The sequence below is a fragment of the Lampetra planeri genome, chromosome 19 (genome assembly GCF_965212315.1).
Source record: "Lampetra planeri chromosome 19, kcLamPlan1.2.h2, whole genome shotgun sequence".
Lineage (NCBI taxonomy): Eukaryota > Metazoa > Chordata > Hyperoartia > Petromyzontiformes > Petromyzontidae > Lampetra > Lampetra planeri.
In genome coordinates this window covers 9,435,995-9,460,244 of record NC_136125.1, presented here as the reverse complement: position 1 = coordinate 9,460,244, position 24,250 = coordinate 9,435,995, and the positions used below count along the sequence as shown (strand labels likewise).

Here is a 24,250-nt window from a genome sequence, read left to right as displayed (position 1 = left end):
AGAGTAGAGGTTTTTTTTAGGTTAGACCGTGTAAATATGTAAATGTGTCGTTAAACCCGCCACCACCCGACACAACCAACTAGTAAGGTTTGTCACGTAAACAGAACGTGCCAATTCGTTACTAGTACAGTGTTGGAGAGTAAACCCACAACATTTACAATCTGAGTACGACGTTTTTCGTCAGTAATTACAACTAGCTTCATCAGGTGACAGCCAGATTTGTGGAGACATCATCTTGTTTCGTTACTTAAATAGAGGGGTAGATGTGATGGCATCACTTGTGAGCACTTCATGAGCAACGTGGGTGGTGGGGGGGATGAATGAATGTGGTGTGCTGTACTAGTAACGAATTGGCACGTTCTGTTTACGTGACCGGTTTTAACGACTCATTCATTTTTTTACGCGATCTACCACAAAAAAACCTGGATTATGGATGATATCGTTCTTGAAAGCCTACGTGTGAAACTTTGTCAAATACTTCGTATATCTTAAGCATACTACGGTGTCGCAATACACGAGATGGTCTGCATTGTTAGTTTACCCCCCCCTCCCCACAATTAGGGTGCCACTCACAATGCAAATGGGAAAGTGAAAGTTTCAGTTTTCTTGGATCTCTCTCCTCCCAATTCGTTGCTTTAAGTGTCAAAGTCAACGGCTGACGATCTCATTCGAAGCTGTTCATATTCACAGTTTCGCTCGGTATCAACTCCACGTCTTCTGTGCGTCTATGCCTCGACTACGACTCGAAGCCTCGACTCTAAGCCTCGACTATGACTCACTGCCTCGACTATGACTCTATGCTTCAAATCCGTTGAGCAACCAGAAAGTGTTGAGCGATTGTCTTTAAACTCGCAGTGCCTCGGTTGAACGGGCAGCAAAATAAAACCAGCAGGCGTGACCTTAAAAACAATAAATTCAGAATGTTGAGTTGCATCCTAGGCCCTGTGGATGCAAAGTTATTGGTGGTCTTGGACACTTGTTGTGATCCTAAGCTCACGCATGCTACTGCCTACGTATGTATGGGGCCGTCCATAAATGACGTCACGCACCTGGGGGGGGGGGGGGTCAGACATTTGTGACGATGTGTGACGAGGGGCGGGGGGGTGTTTGAAAAGTGTGACGTCACATCAAAATGCGCAACTTTAAATACATATAGACAACACGTTCTACTTAATTAAATAGACTTTTTAATAAATGTTTTCTCCTACAACATCAGAGTGTAGCGCCACATTAAAAACGCACTACAATGACAATAGTTTAAAGCGATTTGAAGCATGTTTTATTTGGGGGGGGGGGCAGAGCTTTGTGACGTCATATTTAAGGGGGAGTGACTTTTTGTGACGCCATGTGACGTGGGGGGGGGGTCAAAAATCGTCCAAAATCGCGTGACGTCATTTATGGACGGCCCCTATGTCTACCTACGTATGTAGAGCTTCTTTCGCATCGTACGTAGCCAGCCGTGCTAATTGGAGGCACGGGTGAAGGACAAGGAGCTAAACGCAAAAAGCAGGGCAGCGCACTGCACAGTCTTGCTTCTTAATTCCGTCGGCACATCCGGGAAATGTTTGACACTCGTGTGAGGAATGATATTAAGCAGCAAAATGTTGATTGATGGCCATTTAACATCGTCACACTAACGGGGATTTCTTGCAGGCAATCTGCATCGAAAACTCTTGCGTCTCCAACATGGGCAAGGAGGGCCGACTGGGAATCTTACACGTGATCAACAAACTCATCCAGGTCCCCGAACGCTCGTTTCTCGAGATTCTGCAGGCAGATCGTCGCTTCAGGTGAGCGTGCCATCAGGCACGACTTCGTCTTTCCCTCAATATTATCCCGGGCCGTCGGTCGGACTGGTGTGGTTGCCACGTGCCGAGTAGAAGCCACAAGCCGCGAGCGGTGGCGAGATGTTAACTACCTCGCCCGGTGTACAGGAGGCGGTCGGTTCGATGCCGACCCTGATGCCTGCTGTAGATTTAGAGTTTGCATGTCCTCCCCGTGATCGTGTGGATTTTTCTCCAGGTCCTCCGGATTTTCCCTCCACATTTAGAATCAGCACGCGTTTAGAGTATTTGGCTGCTGTCAATTCCCACGTGATAAGCCACTTCGTTGAGCTATCGTTTGTGGCCAGGTCGCTTCTGAAAAAGAGCTACATAGCTCAGTGGACCTTTCCTGGTAAAATGAAAAATAGTTTATAGTTTAATAGTATGATGGATGTGGCCTTCTGGGTGCGCAACTATTTTCCGGGTCGCCGATTTGGACAGACCCGGCATAAATGAAGCCCCGTGTGTGTGTGTGTGCGCGTGCGATCTATGATTTAATGATCGCGAAGAATGCCAAACTCGCTGAGCCACATGTACATCTTGATTAAAACAGTGAAGCGATTACGCTACTGGTTTACATTGGCCAAGGCGTGACATTTCACCCGGTGTCTAACACGAATCATAGAGCAATGCCACACCATGAAGCCATACTCAATTACCAGAATCCTTAATTCAACTAGTACAGAACCTCCCAAACCTTCGAGCTCCGCTCTTGAGACAAACAACGGTAGTAGCAGTCGCAGCGTGATGGTGGTGGTGGGAATGCCATATGCATTTTATCCGAATGTGCTGTCTCTGTTAATATATGCTTTCTTTGTACAGCAGCTTGATACACGTAGGTATTTAGTTGCGAAATGTAATGAAAATTATTATTACTCAAGCTAAACCAATTATATTCTGTTATGCAAAGGGACTATTTCCTAACACATTGACCTGTTGTATAATTCAATTACAAGGCGGTGTTTGTTATTCACAATGGTGGCACATATTTTTAGCCTCTGCTTATTGTAATAAGTAATTGAAATTACACGAACCCTGGACAACAATAATTACGACCAACCATACGTTTGCAATAAAAACCAAAAAGAGGCCCAACCTCAACTTATTCTTACAACGGCACAAGCCCTCGACGCTGAGCCCCACGAACAAACGTGAACCTGCAGCCCGCAGTCCAGCGCCATCATTAATCCTGACTGATATTCTAATTAAAACCCCAATGGGAGAGCCGCTTGATCTCCAACCTCCCCGAGCTGTACAAAATATGCAGCTGCCGCACATTAACCCCCCGCTAAGTATTCCCAGACTGCGAGAGGCACACAAATGGCTTTCACGTGCGGCGCCCTTTGCTTTTATTTTGTGGCTTTCATCCCCCGCAGCACTCTGGTCGAGCTGATAAGGACCGCGGGACTCACGGAGAAACTTCGAAGTGGCGGTCGCCTGACTCTCTTCGCTCCAACAAACGAGGCCTTTGCTGCTCTGCCGAAGGCCGAGCTGAACAGGCTAAAGGGTACGTTTGCCTCGGGTGTGTCGTTCGATGCGACGGGCACCTTCTCTTTCAACACGAAGCACGTCGTTACGATTTACAACCTCTCTCTCTCTCTCTTCCTTGCTCAGCTTTAATGGCTTCAAGAACCTTACTCTTTGCCACCACGCTGTTATTCTCTTGTGTCGGTAATGATCGAAAGACGCCGCAAAGACTTCAGCTTGTTGCAATAAAAGGCAAAGGTGGAGACCTGCAATTTCTCCACTCATGCCATTGCTGGCAGAAGAGTGTCTACTAGAGGCAGTTGTAGATCCCCCCTCCCCCCAGTCTAGAGCGTATTTTATTAGACTCGTTCATGCTGGCCAACACATCTTGTAAGAGGTGAGAGTACCCACATTTTAACCCATCACACATATCCCGCCGAATGACTGTGATGTACCCATTTAGACTGCTGGGTGGAGAGAGGCAGGATTTCGGACATTTGCAGCATTCTTTCAGCTGTCACGCCAGGAGATTGAACCGGCAGCCCCTGGATTGCAAGTCCAGTGTGCCACTAACCATTACACCACTGTGGCAGACTTCCCTAAACACGAATCAATGCAGAGTTTATATAACCCTAGATTTGAAGCTTTCGTGACTGCAAGGATTCATATTCTTAGGTTTTTTACGGTAAAGTCACGTATGTAAAAAATTTAAATTAATAAAAGTAAAATAAAATAAAAAATATATCACGACGTTTCGGAGGCAACACAAGCCTCCGTCTTCAGGTGGAACCGTCACAGCACGCTTGCTGTATCAAGTAAATGAGAAATTCCAAGAGATACTACCCCGTATATATACTGGTTGAGGGGGGGGATGAGTCAGGACAGGCCCCCTTTTATTATTATGGTAAGGTTGGTGCGGCTTGAGACTACGGCTAGTCTACATAACAAAGGACTGAGCCTTTTTTATTTTACTTTTATTAATTTTAATTTTAATTTTTTACCTACGTGACTTTACCGAAAAAACCTAAGAATATTTATATAACCCATTTTTTTTTGTTAAAGAACCATCCAGCCTTTGTTAATCATGCGTCTTGATGTGAGGTCACATTTAGATACCACACATTGAAAACTTTTATATTGTGTTGTTACATATTGTATTGTGAGCAAACTTCACTTGAGCAATGAAAATCAAGTCTTGCACTCCAACAATGCATGCATTGCTTATTGAGTGTATGCACATTAACCAGCACGGTGAAGTATGGTCAAACAAACCACGTGACCGTGTGGGGAGGCCATCATTCAGCAGTGAACTCACAAAGTTCTGACAATTTTAATAATTAGACGTTACCTTTAGAACTAACGGAATGAAAGCTACAGCACAAATACACACGCAACACAAACAAGGAATTAAAATAATAAAAAAATAATCCACTGTGCGTAACGGTATTTATATTTCCATTGCGTTCTGTAAGGTTAAAGTGTATCACTTTTTGTGACCACAGCAATTTTTGGGGGGGAGGGGTTTAATTGCTGTGGAGATTCGCAGCGCGTTCATTGACCCCCCACCCCGTGAAAGTGAAAGTAATGCTGACAGGGCGAGTCTCATATTGCCCTGAAATCATAAATATGGAGGAGAGACGCAGAGAAACATTTGTTCCCACTAAAGTTTTATTTTTATTTTCATGAGCAAATAGTGCCCACGATTTCACAAACACCCTCCGCTTCTGTCTGGCGTGGGCTCGCGAAACTGCCAGAGTTTTACGAGCCCCCCCCCCCCACCAAAGTGCTTTGATTGCCAATGCAGACTGGCACTTACCTCGGCTGTGTCGAGTTTGCGCCATTGGCATTGGGCCCCTTCTGCTCAGAACGGAATCCTCCATCCGTCACTTCGTTCCCCCCCACCCCCACCACCTCCCCCCATCCACCTTTCCCCTCCCGCGGCTGCACCGCCTGCACACTGACTAGCCATGCCACTGACGTCACCGCACGTGGTAGGCGCTTGCCACACCGATCTCCCGCAGCCAACAGTCCTCGCTCTGCGCCAGGGGACCCCTGAAGAAATCGCCGCTTTGTGCAACACAGTAAAAAAAACAGCGAATACAATACCTCAATTTTCCTTTGCACTTAATAACACAATTAAATAAACAAAAACAATTATTTCCCAATTCACGAAATCCTGAGTTTCCTTTAAAAGTGATTTGTGCGTGGGTAGGAAATCGGAGCACCGGGAGGAAACACAGCACGCACGTGAAGGCAATGACGCTCAAAAGCTCCGCTCAGATTGTTTCACACAACCCACACTTTCTGCACTCCCATTTCCTGGATGAGTGGCAGCCCCAGCGGGTTTGATTCTCACAGATCTGGGCAAAGTCTCAGAGCTGGGTTTTTATTGAAAGGAGAAAATTCTTACGTTGCGTGAAGGTCATCGTGCACGAAGGTAATTTTAGGGCAACCTTCTTCGGCAATAGTTGCCAAATTCTATGCCATCCATGTTCATGTTCCTGGAGAGAAAATTAATTGGCAGCGACAATTTCCAATGACACGCCATACAATTGGACGAGTGTATCAAGGCATTTAGTTAAACTCTTAAAGGCGTTCATTGTGACACCCTGAAGTCAAATTCCCTTAATGTAAGAGAAACATTTTAGTTAAGTGTTGCGCTTAAGTGAAATATCTAAGGTTTCTATACTGGCACCTTTAAAAGACATTGCCTAAGGTAAAAGAGTACATTTCCCCATAGTGCGTTATTCTTAAGGGTGACCCCTAAAGTGTTTTATGCAATCCTGTACACATTCCACCGGTCTGAGCCATGCGTTATGCAATCCAGAGTCCCCAGGGAATTCATTGTGCTGAAGTCAGAACTTGGGGTCAGCAGACACAAGTGACCCAGTCTGAGTTTCCCAAATTTGCCACTGCATATGCGGCTAAAGCAGGTAATTGAACAGTTTATTATTATGATTATGAACACTTACCAGCAAACTTCAACCACGCTGAATAGCTCCGTGGAGTTTGATTTGCTTCTTTCGAAAGGCTGCCCAGGGCTCATCGTAGGAGGGGGAGCGTGCAATGATTCACCACTGCATATCCCGGACCGCACAATTTGATGAATTGTCACGGGTCAGCGACATCATTTATTTTTTTAAATAGATGTTTGCTTCGTTTATACGATGTTGATTCAGGGTGGCTCAAAGCTGAGAGCCCTGAGCCAGCATCGCTGACATCCTGAGTTCGAATCTGGACATGTGCTCATAATTATTAAACGAGCCTCTGCATCGGCCGCGGGTAAGCAAACTCTGAAACCCCGGGCGTCCACGTGCGCGTCCCCACAGGCAATCCCAAGGAGCTGGAATCCCTTCTTAACTTCCACCTGGCTAGCGAGGTGCTCGTGAGCGGAGGCATCGTCGGCGGGGCCAAAAACGTGCTGAGGACCCTGCACGGAGGCCTGCTCGAGATCGAAAGCAGCGTGAGTGCGCGCGACCACACGGAGCACGTTTTTAGAGGTGCACGCAGCGACAGGCGCGGCGGAGAGTCGGAGGGCACCGCCTGCTTGGGGCTTACGCTGAAGGGCAGCAAGATGAGCGCGTGAATTAGGGAACGTCCAGGAGTGAAATGTATCGTCCATAAGTGTTTTTTTTTTTTGGGGGGGGGGGGGGTTCATGTGAAATTGCTTAAAATCATATTTACTTTGCCTCTTAAAGTCTAATCATAGTCTGCCAAAGCGATCGCGTAAATATACAAATGTGTCGTTATACCAGCCACCACCCGACATAGCAAACTAGTAAGGGTTGTCACGTAAACAGAACGTGGCCAATTCGTCACTAGTACAGCACACCGCTGTGTTGAAAAGCCTACGTGTTAAACTGAAATATATCGTATTGACTGTGAAGAAAAGCAAGAGGGCTTGAGTAGGACACGCCACAGAAAGGGTTGATGGCCAGTGGTGAGATGTTAACTACCTCGCCTGGTATGCAGGAGGTTGTGGGATCGATCCCGACCCTGGTGCCTGTTGTATATTTGAAGTTTGCATGTTCTCCCCGTGGTCGCATGGATTTTTCGCCGGGTCCTCCGGTTTTTCCCTGCCCATTTAGAAACACGCGTTCAGAGTAGGTCGCTGCTCTAAATTTCCCCGCGACAAGCCACTTCGTTGAGTTATCATTTGTGATAACCAGGTCGCTTTTGAACAAGAGTTGCATATTCTCAGGTTTTTTCGGTAAAGTCACGTAGGTAAAAACATTAAAATTAATGAAAGTAAAATAAAACAAAACAAAAATAAAATTCACGACGTTTCGGAGGCAACACAAGTCTCCGTCATCAGGTGGGACCGTCACAGCCGAATTAGCTGCATCTAATTCGGCTGTGACGGTCCCACCTGATGACGGAGACTTGTGTTGCCTCCGAAACGTCGTGAATTTTATTTTTGTTTTGTTTTATTTTACTTTCATTAATTTTAATGTTTTTACCTACGTGACTTTACCGAAAAAACCTGAGAATATGAATCATTGCAGTCACGAAAGCTTCAAATCAAGAGTTGCATAGCTCACCTTACCTGGTGAAATAAAAAGTTTAGTTTAGTTTTAGAGGGGCAGCCATGGTAGGAAATATGCCTGAGAGAGGACATCGACTGTGAAAATTGAGTGATTGAATTGTATTTTTACAAGAGCCAGGCAGATTGTTACATTCCACGTCTTTGAGAGATGGTGGTGGCTTGGGGCAGCCTTCATCCAACAGTGGCTAGATAATAGCTGATGACATTGAGGTGGCTTGTGAGTCAGAACGATAAGCTGGCAACTACTGAGGCCCTGGGTCAATCTGGGTGTCATCCGTCCACGTTGAAGCCACACTCTCAAATGTAGCGAAGTGATGGTCTCAGCTCCTGCCAAAGATGACTGCAATAATAGCCCATCAAATTAAAATTGGCCTATCACTTAATTTGGCAAATTCCATCTTTATAAATAATTATATCAGTTTGACTGCCAAAGTGAAAGGCTGTATCCCTAGTGTATGGATTTTTTTAAAGGTCACTTAAATGGATCTCATGAGAAATTATGTGAAATCTACTTATGCGGGCCGCTCTTTAAGATACGCGATTACTCCCCTTTGTAAGCGTTCCCAATGGGATACAACCCATTATATGGTGCCGATAGCACAGTCGGAATACATTTTGGGGAAAGTTTTAACAAGCGAATAAAAAGCCCGTCAACTGAGCGCACATCACTATGCACGCCGTGAACTACGGGTGGAAGCCATTCTGTTTTATTTGATCGCGAATCGTTTAATTTATTTTACGTCTTACATTTACAGAAAGATGGCTCGTTTCTGGTCAACGGAAAGAAGGTGGTTGAAAGTGATCTCATGGCGACCAGCGGTGCCATCCACATCATCAATGGCGTCCTGACACCAACATGTAAGCCTTCTATTGTACTTGTACACATCTTAGTGTCAGTGCACTGCTAGATCATGGCCTCCGCATGCCTTGCAGGTTAATGGAGCATGGCAATCCAGTACTTCGCCGTGCTAGACAGTCGCGGTTGGTGAATGTGCAGAGCGTAGACAGTACAGCAATGTTCTGCATACTGCCATCTGCTGCCTGCGGTCACCCACGCAAGCACTATTAAGACTCAGCGCTGCTTAGCTACCAATCACCACCGAAGTCAGGTGCTGTCTGAGTGTAAACGCTCAGTAATCGACTGAGAACACCTCCCTATATAGTGGACCGCAGAGCTTGGGCGATTGCAAGTGCCAGCTCATCGTGTGGCTGCCTTTCAGCTTGTCTGTGTCTCCTTGCACCTCCGAGTTGTTCTCTATCCCTAATGCTGTACGTGTTACAAGTTGAAATTATTGTTATGTGGGCATAAGTAACCCGTTGGGCTCGATGTGTTACATTTTGAGTGGTCAGAAAATTGACGAGTAAGCACTTTACGCAATGAGTTGGTTTTCACGAGGTTGATGGGTCAATTCCCACCACAGCCACCCAGGAAATTATGAAAGCATGTGATCAGCTGTTCAATGATTGAATCCCAAAACAAATAATGAAGGTGGTAAGTTGGTGGTGTTTCCGTGATCTCCCCTGCAAGTTAATGATTCAGCTCTATGTAGTTTTTTTGCAATAAGTAAATAATGAATCATATTCGTTTTACTGCTTAAGTCACCGTAGCAGATACAGTATGTGCCTGCAATTAATGACCAAGAATAAATCAAGTTTGTAATGAATACTGCTATATACACTCTAATGTAAATTTCGATTTAAAGCTTTCGTGACTGCAGGGATTCATCTTCTTGGTTCTTTCGGTAAAGTCACGTAGAATGGAAATAATAAAAATAAAAAAATTCTCACGACGTATCGGCCACAACACAAGCAGCCGTCCTCAGGTGGAGAACAGAAGACTGTCTTCTCGACAGACCTGTTCTCCACCTGAGGACGGTTGCTTGCGTTGTGGCCGTAACGTCGTGAGAAATTTTTTTTTTCCCATTCTACGTGACTTTACCGAAAGAACCAAGAAGATCACTCTAATGTAGTTTCAATGTAACCCATTGACATCAATAGCCTCAACTGACGCCTATTGTCTTTCGGGAGCCACTCTATGAAGTCTAATAATTATCTTTGTACACAACGAGTGAATTGGTGAGACAGTAATTAGTGCAGTAGAAACCGAACCACTGCAGGCCCCCCCCCCACCCCGCGCTTCACCAACCCGCGCTAAACGGCGTGGTCAAATATGGTCAAACAACCCCAATAACCGGCACGCTGTAGGGAGTCCTTCATTCCGTGTTGGACCGGCAGGACAGTAAATTATTACTATTATTTATTGCATAGACAAGGCATGCTAAATTAATAGCAGATGGCAAGGGCACCATACGAGCACTTGGCCAACGATGCGTTTTGGCAGACTATGATTAGACTTTAAGAGGCAAAGTAAATATGATTTTAAGCAATTTCACATGAACCAGAAAAAAACAAGCGAAGCCTCAACGCTTGAAAAGAAAAACTGAAAAAACCCACACTTCGTGTGTTTCTGTTGCTTAGCTGCGACCAGCAACAAGTTTGGACTCTCCAAGAGTTCAATGGCCTCGGGGTCAACCCACGTTGGTGGCAGGACCAAGGTGACGACGAGGACTACGACGAAGGACACGTCCCCGCCTTCACGCTGACACTCGCCAACCCACTCACGGTCCCGGCTAAGGCAAACGCATGTCAAGCGAACCTTCGTTCCCCATGAGTTGTTGAATGAATGCACGGTCGTAAAAAAACAACACAGAAGCCCCCCCCCCTCCCCGAGTTTTTAAAGCAACGCATACTCGTGACGAATGCGTCTGTCGAACTTCTTTCGCGCCCTACGTAGCCAACCCGTGTCAATCGGAGGTGCGAACGAACGATGTCACAGCAGACTTCGCCTGTTGTGACACGGTGACCATGAACGTGGCCAGCGGCATCGAAATTTAGAAGAAGAAAAAAAGGGGGGGGGGGGCGATAAGTGAATCACGGAGAGCAAGCGTGGGGTGAAGGACACGCTTAGAATGTCTCTATGGCTGAGAGACGGGAAGAGGAGCACGTGGGTCAGAGGACTTGTTATCCACAGTTGGGACAAGTAATTGTGCTTCGACAGGATATGTTGATAGACGGGATAACGGCCAGTGGTCTAGGATTAACAACGGAGCGGCAGCCGAAGGAAAGTAACACGCCCGGGAGGAGATGGCTCAATGAGATAAATCATTGCTGATGATGATAATAACGAGGCTTAGACATTAGCCTACTGTCTTCTAGCACCGGTCACTGATTTAAGCTGAGATAAGCCGAGACCCTAACCCACTAGCCTTATAACCAGTTTACGATTTAAGCCAATGCCGAGGTTAAACATAGCTTTGTTTTCATGTATGTACATTTGAACTGAACACAATAGTGTCAATAAGTTGTTTTTGCTCGACAAAAAACACACGCACAGAAGGTACTGCACAAATGCACGAGCACGCTGTACACACAATGCTTGCATGTGATGCTTGTGCCGCAAATTCAGTTGGGTGAATACCAGAGTTCGGTTTTCTGTGTTATTTTCTCTTCCTGTGGCCCAGGTGTTAGCCATTATTAATCACAAGTGCATTCCTACGGCCGTGCCATTTGCTTTCTTTCCGAACAAAGTTTGTTTTAACATCTGGACCTAAGTTATGTACCACTTATGGACCGCCGTATATTATGCGCTGTAACCGCTATATTGTGGTGAAAACATGGCGTAATTTATTTATTTATTGACGACTTTACGCCAAAGGGGTCGACGTCGAGGTTTGAAAAACGAATTCAGACCCCTTTGAAGTATTGCGCTCGTGTGTTGGAGTATGAAATCAACAAAAAACGGAATATACTCATCGCCGATGTTTCGTTTCAGATTATCGATGGAGGAAGCACGCTGTCAAAAACAGGTACCTACGAAATATCACGAAGCAAAATGCCACCAGTTTATATTAATGACAATAAGACTTAAATAGTATAATGACTGGATACTCTGTGCATGGCACGGTTGCACAAAGTGCCACGCAATACAATGATGCAAACGGAATGCCGGACCGATTCAAAGCCATCTCCATAAAATAGTGTTTCAAAACGATAGCCTTACATATGATGAAAGCGTATACACGATGTGATAAACATTTTCATTACATTAAAATAAAACATTTTTATTTGCTTAATGTTTAAGTTCAATTGTTACAAACAGGGTCCCGATGAGCCAGTTTCCCGGCTATTTGTGGTGCCGCGGTGACTAGGAGATGTTAACTACCTCGCCCGGTATGCAGGAGGTCGTGGGTTCGATCCCGGCCCTGACGCCAGCTGCCATATATTTTGAGTTGCATTTCTCTCTCTGCGTGGTTTTTCTCCGGTTCCCCCGGTTTTCCCCTCCACATTTAGAATCAACGTGCGTTTAGAGTATTTGACTGCTGCAATCAATGTCCACGTGATAAGCCGCTTCGTTGAACTGTCATTTGTGACCAGGTCGCTTCTAAAAAGAACTACATAGCCCAAGTGGGCCTTATCTGGTGAAATAAAAAGTTTAGTTTAGTTCTAGAGGGGCAGCCATCGAAGGAAGCATGCCTGAGAGAGGACATCGACTGTGCAAATGGAGTGACTGAATAGGATTGCTTGCAAGCGCTCGGCAAATTGTTACATTCCAAGTCTCTGAGAGATGGTGGTGGATTGAGGACGCATTAATCCAGCAGCGATGAAATAATGGCTGATGGCATTGAGGTGGCGCGTGAACACAGCGGCGACAACGATAACAACAAAACAACAACAACAAAATACGTCAATACAGTATTGCAGAGAGTGAGCACAGGGTTATGGGCAGTTAGAGGGAGCGTCGTTGACAGGGGACGTGGTGCAAGGAATGAAACGAGACCCCATCGTCCTCTACATCAGCGGTCCCCAACCTTTTTGGCACCAGGGACCGGTTTCGTGGAAGACAATTTTTTCACGGACCGGGGGGGAGGGGGGGGTCATCATTGGGTCTTTCCCCCTTTGCAAAGAAGCTCTCCAGCGACGTTTGTTTGTTACTCATTTTGGCTATTGGGGGTTAGCAGCTTGTGGGCTTACCACAACTGTGACTGAGACTAATGCGCAGTGCGGTAAAGAGGCGCGGACGAAAGTGGGAAATAAAATAATGGGGGCGGGCCACGCGGGAACTCACCGCTCTCACCTCCTGCTGCTGTGCGGCCCGGTTCCTAACAGGACACGGACCGGTACCGGTACCAGTCCGTGGCCCGGTTGGGTTGGGGACCCCTGCTCTAGATGGCCCAGCGCTTGGGCCCCCTCGAGCCCATAGGCCCTGGTGCCGTTTGCACCGCCTGCACCACTGCTCATGGCTGGAGGCTTACCAAGTATATGGCCATCGTTTTGAACCATTCATTCACTTCTGTGCTTTTTTTTCCGATAACAAGCCAGATTCAACACGTTATGACTTAACAACAATGCACGGTTTTTTTTCCTCTTCCCCTGGTCAGAGAAAGAAAGCTAACGCTTAAAAACACGAGGATAACAAACAAATGGATAACGAATTTATCTTGGAATGTGTGCATTATGCGGTTAGTAAACCTTGTGTCCTTACGCGCGTGACGTAGGTTTACTTTGCCGATGAGGTTTCTTTTTGTTCACTTCTGTTGTGTGTGCGCGCGAACTTCTGCGTGAGGGCGTTCATTAAAACGCGCTCGCCGCACTGGGGCGGCAGGCCGCTTCGTGAAAGGCAACGAGCGTGGAATTTTGCGTGGCCAATTGGTGGCTAGCGACGCAAACTGTTCACGCTTCTTACGCCGCACGTCAACGTAACGCTCGGGGGAAAAAAATATCTACGCTTACACGCAGTGTCAGATTAAGCTAAGTGCGGGGCCTGTAGCATATGTTATAAAGGGGCCCTAAATTAATTAAAAAAACTTAAATAGTAAAAACGCAAATTTTTTACTTGCATAGTAAAGTAATTATATGTTTTCATTTGCTATACAGCCACATAATAGGACAAATCGATAAACTTGAACACGAGTCGTTCGTAAAAGTTGAAGGCGGTATAGTACTATAGTAATAGAGCAAGTGCAGAATCACTGAACCAGGATTGATAGTATCTTAATTTGGGGCTTTTGTGACTGCAGTAATTACTCTTTGGTTCTTTTGGTAAAGTCACGTATAAAGATAAAATAATAAATAAAATAATAGCACACAACGTTTCGATTGCAACACAAGCAATCATCATCAGGTATAAATGAAATAGCAACAAAATACCTGATGATGATTGCTTGTGTTGCAATCGAAACGTCGTATGCTAGTATTTAATTTATTATTTTATCTTTATACGTGACTTTACCGAAAGAAGCAAAGAGTAATTCCTGCAGTCACGAAAGCTCCAAATTAAGATTGAACCACTTCTACGGGGAAGTTTCAAGTTTATCTTTTTCTCTCTCTCTGGGTTTTTTGTTTTCTCTCTCTGTCTGTGTATTCTTAGGTTTTTTCGGTAAAGTTACGTAGGTAAAAACATTAAAAAATAAAATAAAAATAAAAATCACGACGTTTCGGAGGCAACACAAGCATCCGTCTTCAAGTGGTACCGTCACAGCCACGACAGCTGTATCAAGTAAATGAGAGATTGCAGGAGTTACCACTGCGTTTATATAATGGTTGGAGAAGGTGGTGGGGCAAGGGCCGCATACTTATTATTAATATGGTAAGGTGAGGCTTGAGACTAAGAATAGACTGCATAACAAAGGCTGAGCTTTTGTTATGGAGAGGTGCGGTTTGTGACTCTGCCTGTGTATTTAGTGTACTTTTTCTGTCTCCACTCGTTTTTTGTCGTTCTTATGTTCTGCTCTGTCTGTGTGTCTCCGTTCCTCTTGTTTTATGTTTCGTCTCTATTTGGAATTTTCACACTTAAATTCTAACTTAGCAATCTTTGAAATACGTAATCGACCAGGCTATACGTTAATTGTGTGTTGACCGACTCTCTGTGTTGTATTACATAACATTTCGATATTTTGCTAGGTTATTTAACTTAGTGTGTTCTTTCTCCCTCTCTCCTAATGTTCACGCTTGCGTACTTGACCACGCGTCGCCATATTCATTGACATGTCATTTTTTTCTCTAACCCCTCCCTCTCTCCGCCCCCGCCCCCCCTCTGTCTATTTAAGGCCTCGCCACAGAGACGATCTCCCTCTCTGTACCTGTGTTACTCTCTACCTATGTATCTTGGTGATATCTGTCTGCTTATATGTCTGTCTATAGTTTTCTGGTTAGATTTTTGTTGCTATTTCATTTATACCTGATGATGATTGCTTGTGTTGCAATCGAAACGTCGTATGCTATTATTTTATTTATTATTTTAGCTTTATACGTGACTTTACCGAAATAACCAAAGACGGGATTGATAGCTTGAAAGCATTTAGCGTGGGGCCCTTGAAAGTGCGGGGCTCGTAGTATATGTAGCTGCTTTTGCTACTAGGATCATCTGGAACTGCTTACACGACACAAAAAGTAAAGTCAATGCGATTGACGGTGATTCACCGATGTTAATTTACCTGCTCGGCGTTACTTGCAATTCATGAGCATCTACGGATCGTATCCGTCAAGAATAACGAGGGAATACTGCATCCGTGTTGTTTTAGGACAGCGTTATTGACGAATGTGTTGAGCTTCATGTTACTTGTGCTTGCGGACCACTGCCAAAGCAGTATCACAAATTCGTTTTGTCTCTGCCCTGCACTCGACAGCTGCCATAACGAGAAAGCGTAAACCCTCGCCTCGTTGTGGTTCTCTGCACAGGGCTACCATGTAGTGTTCGCCAATGGCTCGTCGCATACAAAATAACCACTCCTCCCCACATTAAAAAAAAACATATGCTGGCCTCACTCCGAACAAAAGTTCTGAGCGATGACGCCATGGCCTCTTAGTGGGTGGCTTCTTGGGAGTTGTCAAAAAAGGCGCCGCGAGCGTGTATTCCATCACGGAGCGCGCCGCTGTGTGCAATTAGAGAGAACGCAAACACAAGCATGTTCTTTGCAATGTGCCAAATCTCACAGTGACAGCAGCCAAATTTGAAGGTGGCATCGTCCGCGGCGTTCAATAGCTTCGTAGCTCATCGGACTCCTCCAGGACAACTAAAGATTCTGATCCTGACGTGTCGAGCAACAATACGAACGCAACTTTGCACGTCGACCTGTGGCGTGGTTACACCGCAGACAAAGCACACGCGGCATCGCGAGACTGCCACGTGTGCGTTTGCGGGTCGTGCCGCACAGCGCCCCGATTTGTTTGCGGGTCATGCCGCGTGCCGCTCGCAACTTTGCCCCGGCGTGCCGCCGCATGTGCAGAGGGCTTCGTCGGAGAATTTCGTTCCTGAAGAAGCTCCCAGCTCGCGGGGCATAACGTCGGACATCGCACCAAACAACAGCCGATATTGCGATACGATCGGCTGACGTAGAACCCGACACTGCCGGCAGCTGCATGCATGGCAGCAGTGCCATTGATAATTGTTTTTTTACCCTTCTATCTGGCAACAAAACTGACACCTTTTTTACAAGGAGTCACGTTTGCATAGACCACAATACCTGCAGTCATAATGCAAAAAAAAACACAACTCTGATCATGTATGCACTGTCATTGAAGTTTATTGGTCCACACACGAGACAGCTTTCCTTAGAGCCTAGTCTCACATGGGTTGGACCAGATGACGCCAAAAGGCGCACAACTCAAAGACAATGCACCATAAGAGTATGAGAGCTCGGGGTAAAGCATTTACACCATTGGAACCTCATTTGCCAGTAAACAATATGATAATTGTTTTTTTACCCTTCTACCTGGCAACAAAACTGACACAAAAAGGTGTCAGTTTTGTTGCCAGATGGAAGGGTAAAATACCAATTATCAGATTTTTTACTGGCAAATGAGGTTCCAATGGAGCAGTGCCATTGTTTCATGGTGAATATTGGCGGCAGGGTTCGTGTTTATTCCTGGCAGGATCTGAATGGGTTTTGTATCATTTTTTTTCCCGGTCATCCTTGTGGCATCAGCTTTTGGCTGCCCATCGAACAAAGACGGTCACCGCCACCGCGCGCTTTCAGATGCGTTTTTGAGGCCATCTGGGAACGCTCTTCCTGTCCCACATTGATAAAGCCACTGGAGCTGTGCACTCTAAAATTTGAATCGAAAACTCATTTATTTAGAAGTGCCTTTGTGTTTCCTTTGTTGTCCTTCTCCCCGCACCTCCGATTACCATGGTTGGCTACGTACGGTGCGAAAGAATTTCAACTTACATGCATGCGTACTAAGTAAATGACGGACGCTTGTGTTGCGACCGAAACGTGTTTTCTTTTGATATTTTTTCTACCTACGTGACTTTACCGACAGAACCAGAGAGTATAGATTCCTGCAGTCACGAAAGCTTCAAAGCAAGCCTTTCGTCTGCCATAATTTCGCTCGTACCTGTCTGCGGCTTTCGACACCCTTGATCACCCCATCCACTCAGTCTAACCGCGGTCTCTGTGGCACCCCACTTGATTGACTCGGCTCTTACCTCGCTGCCCGTTCATCTGCTGCCTCTTTCAAGCCGTGGTTCTTCATCCCCCCCCCCCATCACGGTTCGCACCCCCCCCCCCACCCCCCGTGGTTCCGCACTAAGTCCTCTCCTACTCAACCTTCTACACGTGCCCCCTCAAGCCCATCCTTTTTTTCTTTCAATATCTCGTATCACCTATTCGCCGACGACACTCAAATCTTCTTTTCCTTCAAGGCTCACACCCCCGGACCTTTCCCACCACACATCGCATCCTGCCTCATGGCGACCATCCAAGCATGGATGACACAAACTTTCCTTTCCCTGAATCCTTCTAAGACCACCGTGCTCTCCCCCCCCCACCCCCACTCAGTCTAACTTGGATCGCGTCCGTCCAAATTCTCGGCGTCACCTTCGATTCCTCATTTTCATTCACGTCCCACATCGCCAACGCCACCGGCGCGTGCCACTTACATCGGTTCAGAATCAGGGAAATTCGCCCCCTCATCACCGCTGACAAACTTCTTGTGCACTCCCAATGAGCCCTCACTCGTCTGGATTGTTGCAACTCAGTCTCCCTAATAGAATTTTTTTGGGGGGTTAGATTGCGTAAATGTAATGTGTCGTTAAACCCGCCACCACCCGACACAGCCAACTAGGAAGGGTTGTCACGTGAACAGAACGTGGACAGCACACCGGTGTGTTGGAGAGCCAAGCCACAACATTTACAATCCGAGCACGACGTTTCGCCAGTAATTACAACCAGCTTCATCAGGCGACAGCCAGATGTGTGGTCTCCCTGCCTACGCCCTTGCCCCTCTACAGCAAACAACCTCCACCTCACCTCTCATTGCTCCCCTCTCCTTCAACAACTTCACCGGCTTGCTATCTAGCCATGGGGCCGTCCATAAATGACGTCACGCACCTAGGGGGGGGGGGGGAGTCAGACATTTGTGACGATGTGTGACGAGGGGGGGGGGGTGTTGGAGAAATGTGACGTCACATCAAAATGCGCAACTTTAAATAAATATAGACGACACATTCTACTTAATTAAATAGACTTTTTAATAAATGTTTTCTCCTACACCATCAGAGTGCAGCGCCACATTAAATACGCACTACAATGACATGAAGCATGTGTTATTTTTTTTTGGGGGGGCAGAGCTTTGTGACGTCATATTTGAGGGGGGGGTCTGACTTTTTGTGACGAAGGGGGGGGGTCAAAAATCGTCCAAAATCACGTGACGTCATTTATGGACAGCCCCTATCACCGCTGCCTCTTTAAATTGCTCACCTTCATTTTCAATGCTTTGCATGGTCTGCGCCCCCCTCCCCCGCTCCTTACCTTTTTTCTCTCGTTTCTTTACATGTTCCATCACGCCCGCTCCGGTCACAGGCTGTCCATCCTCTTACTGTTCCTCCTCCACCCTGCGCCCAGCCTCACTTTTGCTCCTTCACTCTGCTAGCCCCCTTACACTGGAACTCCCTCTGCACATCCGACTCTCCCCCCTCGCCTTCCTGTGGTCGCACTGCCCTCACGCCCTGTCTCTTTTCTCTACTCCGCATTTTCCCTTCCTCTCCCGCCACCCCTGCCAGCACCACCTGACGCCTCTAACGCCTCCACCGTCGCAGCCTCCACCTCGCTCCCTCCACCCTCGTCACTACGCGATCCCCATCCTTATCTTGCCATTCTGCACCGTAGCCAGTAAGCATTGTCAAGAGCCTTGGTGAAAGGCGCTTTATTAACCCAAAATAGAATACAATTAAATAGTCCAGAAATTTCTCACGGTTCATACTAACAATGCACTGCACCTAATGCCCATTTTCTTATTGGATACACTCTGCGAGCTTTCTCCTAAGTTAAACAGTGAGCAAATTGATGGGTGTAGGACAAACACGTTTTTTTTGCCTCTGATTAAGCAAGCATCAGTTACCATCTAGAAATACATGTTTGTGCTCAGCATAGTCCAAGTTTCACGATCCATTTTTGCAGGTCTATTAAAATGTATTCTGTAAAGCATAATCTTTGTAAATGTTCAAAGTGACAATTTTGAAGTCAGCAGCATTGACAGTTTTGTCCATAATAAGTAATTTTTTTTTATTTTTTCCCCATGCATGTCCATTCCTTCTTGGGCACAAAAAATAGACAAATGTGGACATTGCTAGGGGGTAAACGTGAAACATGCAGTTATGATCCCCCAAAAAATTGCCAATCAACCGAGCTACAAAAACCTTCCTACAATCATCACCGCGCCAATATGTTCCTCCCCATACCTCCTGAATGTCTGGTGGCCCCTGTGCCATGTGGCGGTCAGCTGACGTTAGCCGCATGCAGAGCCGGCCCAGCCACTAAGCGACCCTTGCAATTGCAAAGGGCCCCGTGGCCAGCAGAGGGCCCCCTAGAGTCACTGATAGCTAGTGGGTGAAAAAAATCATACATCAAAGGGGCCTCCAACCAAATTTTGCTTAGGGCCCCCAAAGGTCTAGGGCCGGTTCTGGCCACATGGAATAGGCGTCGGTGCTCGCGTTAAACCACCCGCTTGCGTGGCTGTGATTGCGCCCGTACGGCAGGAACGACGGTGACCCGCACGATCGTGGTTGACGGAGACGACGGGATCTCGGAGGGCACATTCTCACAGCTCCAGTCTGGTGAGCGGTTCCGCACAGCGCGCGTGGCTCCATGGGCAGGACAGTCGGTCGATCGGTCGATGGGTCGGTCGGTGGGTTAGTCAGTTGGTCAGTGGGACCGTCGGTTGGATGGTTGGTGGGTCAGTGGGTGGTCGGTCGTTCAGTGGGTCGTTCAATGGGTTCGATCAGTCAGTGGGTTCAGAGGGTCGGGATGTTTGGTCAAACAGCGAGTTCGGTCGGCCGGTCGGTCAGTCAGTCAGTAGGTCGATGGGTACGTGAGTTGGTCAGTGGGTCAGAGGGTTGGTCGAACAGTGGGGTCAGCTGTTGGGTCGGCGGGTCGGTCGGTCGGTGGCTTCAAAAGCCAACGTGCCAAGTGAAATCGTGCAACGCATTAAACCCACGTTTAAAACTGTTCTAAAGAGGTTCTGGTAAGCACAGGAAAAATATGGCATTTAATAGCATGCACGTTATATACCAAAATGTGTGTTCTAGTTCATAGAGAAGTGCACTGCACGGATTTTAACTCGTACAAAATCCGTGCAGTGAGTAGCTCGCAAAAGTTGGATTTTTGTTATGCACTATTCTAGTGCTTAAAACAATAATACATTTTGTTCTCAAAGAAACAGTATTGTAGATGTTTCCTAAATGTATTTCAAACATAGCGCTGACCTCACCTCTATCCGGGAATTATGCCTCAACCTGGCAGGAAGTTACGTGGAGCCCACACACACGCACACAACCATGCCATCAACAGACACGTGGCTTCCCACACAGCGTCAGCGATGATTGGCCAGTGCACGTCGGGAAAGTGTTTGTACGCCGCACTGTGAACTCGTCGGCCAGAGTTATAGTCCATCATCGGTGGGTTTGATCTTCCACGAAGCTCATGGTCCACCCCAAAACGTGGCAGATGCAGATACCCGATGCACAAATGGAAACATTTTAAAACGCTCCGGTGTGCGACTGTGGTCATCCAGAACAGGCCGTAAAACATATAACGACGCAATGTCCGATCCACAAACGACGAAAGGAGACATCACATCGATACACTACACCGCTGCTGCTCCTGACGCGATTATCTGCTGGCTTGACCACCTGAGTGTGAAATTATAGTCGTTGCTCTGCATCTACATCAGCTGCCATACGGAAGAGAGAGAGAGAGAGGCAGTGGCTTAGTGATATCCGTACTGCTCCTGCCCCCCCTACCACTACGCCAACTCGCTGTGACTCACCTGGTGAAGCATGGCCAAACTAATTCTAGATTTGAAGCTTTCGTGACTGCAGGGATGCATACTCTTAGGTTTTTTCCGGTAAAGTCACGTAAATAAAATTAAAATTAATAAAAGTAATAATAGAAATAAAATAAAATAATAAATCACAGTTTTTTTTCTATTATTAATAATATTTTATTTCTATTAATAATAATAAATAATAAACAATTAGTGATTTATTATTTTATTTTATTTCTATTACTACTTTTGTTCATTTTAATTATATTTTTTACCTACGTGACTTTACCGAAAAAACGTAAGAGTATGGCCAAACTACTCCCATGACCGACGCGGCATGGTGAGTCCTTTATCCAGCGATAGATTTCACAAAAGGCCGTGAATTATAACTTATTCGGTCGGCTACGTATGATTCGCACGGTTGGCTACGTACGATGCGAAAGGAAAGTTCAACATACATACATGCTCGATGAATGCCACAATTCTGAACTTAATGCACTCTTATAGGTGACTGAAAGTCACATTTGAAACCGGTACATCATATGCAATAGGAATTCCTGAAGGACCTATCAAAAACAGAAATCCGAGATTGTTGTAAACATTGCAAAGTCAGGATTGCGAGGGCCCATTCAATAGCAATACATATTAAATAATATTTTGAATGTGCTTCAGGCAATACATTTTAAGTTAAGATAATCGTATTTTTATGATACAACATTTTTTGCAAGTAAATTATTGGACAGCTGAGCTCGTAAAGGCACGAGCCAAAAGAGCTACATGACCTTTATATAGTCCAGAAAGTTTTCCAATTTACTCAAATAAAACTTCCAATCTTCTTGGTTCTTTCGGTAAAGTCACGTAGAAGGGAAATAATACAATAATAAAAATAAAACATAATAAAATACAATAATGTTATATTTTTATTATTTTATTATTTCCCTTCTACGCGACTTTACCGAAAGAACCAAGAAGATGAATCCCTGCAGTCACGAAAGCTTTAAATCGAAAAACTTCCAATGTTTAAACAAAAAAATCCCCATTGTTGTGCTCTCAGCGTCATGTCATGAAACGAGGAACCCATTCGGATCTCTTTTTTTTAAAGGAGTGGGGCAACCCTTCGTCCAAGGCAACATCCATGAAAGTTGATATCACAGAGCCACATCCGAGATCCCTGAAAAGTGACAGTTGGTGCACGACAATCGAGGGCCGAACCGGCACTCACCCACCACCCGCACTGCACACGAGCGTCATGTTGGTCACACAACGGCCGACCCGAAATTTTAATTCTCCAGCTGGCAGTTGGCCAAGTGAAATGTAGAAGAAACATTTTATGTCATTGGGGTTTTTTTTTTCATGCAGTCATTGGTGAATGCAGGCTGAGACCTTCCATTAACCTTCGAGAAAAAAGTCCGTTTGGGGCAGCAAGCCCATTCCCCATCTTTCTATCTCCTGCTTTTCATTACCGGGTTGGCCTGTGTTGTCGGTGTGTGTACGTGCGTCACAAAGCGATGTATCTGCCCCACACATTGCTTCAATAAAAATTCAAAATAAAAATCCTATGTTATCTCTGCCCTATAAAAACGACACAGAATGCCCCCCAGCATGCTTTAATCAAGCAATTAAACTGCGTATTATTATTCTTAGGGGTTTTTTTCGGTAAAGTCACGTAGGTAAAAAAATTAAATTAATAAAAGTAAAATAAAAATAAAATAAAAATCACGACGTTTCGGAGGCAACACAAGCTTCCGTCTTCATGTGGAACCGTTACAGCACGATTGCTGTATCACGTAATTATTCTTTTTTTTTATCGTTTCGCTTGGGCAATGTGTGCTGTAAGGTGGGACGAGGGTTTCCAAGATCAACAAGGTGGTGAAGCCGTCCGGCCAGAAGAAAACCACGGTGAAGAAGACCGTCACAAACGCCGACGGCACCACCAGCACACAGACCTTCACGCTCGAGGGGGACGATATCGAGGGGCAGATCCGCAGGCTCTCGCAGCCGAGCAAGTAAACCCGTGGCTCGCACGTGATGATGCTGCCTTCCCAGGTGATCGTCTGATGGGAAATATGTGAAGAGCAGTTACTAGACGGCAATTAAACACATCTTCAAGTGTGTAAAAACAATAGTTCATCAAACCAGTGCAAACATTTTTAAATACAGTGGAAGCTGGCTATGAGCACACACCTTGAGAGCAATGCTTTGTTGCTTATATCCAAAGTAGTTTTCTTGTGTCAGAAATTGCCCTTTATTTACGTATGTACGTTGCACTTCTTTCGCACCGTACGTTGCCAACAGTGCTAACTTACCCCCACCAGTGTAATGTAAGGATGTGTTGCTTATATCAGAGCCGTGCTTATGTAAGGTGTGCTTATATGCAGCTTCGACTGTATTATGCCAACGTGCCCACAATTTGTCGTGTCATTGCAACAACCTGCAGCAGCGGGATTACTTCAGCCGAGCCTGGCACGTAGTACCCTTTTGAAGGCACATATCACAATGTAACATTATTCTTTTATAAGTATTCGTGTTCTATGTTCGCATGTGGGAGTACATCAGCTTGTTTGGGCAAGAGGCTTTTTTATATGTTTGGCTTAAAAGCAGCTGGACAATGTTAATCGCAATGGTCGTGTCTGTGTGTATAGAACAAAAAATACTTTGGCATTAAATTCACACTGAAAGTCCACAGCCCAAGTTGATCGTTTTCTTCTGCTCACCATTGTTTTACGTTTGGCCGTCATTAACTGTTGGGAGTTTTTGTTGTTGTTGTTGTTAATGTTCGAAATTGCTTTGATTGGACTTTAATTTGAACTATAAGCAATGCCACATTACGTATACTTCCCAACAAACAATGCGGCCTTTCCCCCCACGGTGTAACATTACATACCTTGTTGTGTGTGTTTTTGTCTCGTTAAAAAAAACCCTCGACACATTGTGTATGCAACTTTTCACAAAGACTTCGCAAAGAATACACTATTTAATAATGCGACGTCATGGCGGGGGTTAACCGTGCCACGTGTTTGTCAACCTCTGCACTGGAATCTGCTCGTTCTAATTCACTTTTTAAAGGCTCACAATATTCTCGGCGAACTAC

At 45.7% G+C, this 24,250-nt stretch overlaps 1 protein-coding gene across 1 annotated transcript in view; it reads left to right on the top strand.

The window, feature by feature from the left end:
• Nucleotides 1-23,842, top strand: part of LOC144724081 (transforming growth factor-beta-induced protein ig-h3-like) — a 47,470-nt gene extending 23,628 nt beyond the window's left edge. The window contains exons 11-18 of the mRNA XM_078602947.1: nucleotides 1,654-1,790; nucleotides 3,200-3,330; nucleotides 6,620-6,753; nucleotides 8,592-8,694; nucleotides 10,315-10,391; nucleotides 11,669-11,702; nucleotides 19,874-19,951; nucleotides 22,997-23,842. Of these exons, the coding sequence (XP_078459073.1) occupies nucleotides 1,654-1,790; nucleotides 3,200-3,330; nucleotides 6,620-6,753; nucleotides 8,592-8,694; nucleotides 10,315-10,391; nucleotides 11,669-11,702; nucleotides 19,874-19,951; nucleotides 22,997-23,169 (867 nt within the window). The 3' untranslated portion in view covers nucleotides 23,170-23,842. The remainder of the gene's footprint in view (nucleotides 1-1,653; nucleotides 1,791-3,199; nucleotides 3,331-6,619; nucleotides 6,754-8,591; nucleotides 8,695-10,314; nucleotides 10,392-11,668; nucleotides 11,703-19,873; nucleotides 19,952-22,996) is intronic.
• Nucleotides 23,843-24,250: the final 408 nt, after the last annotated feature.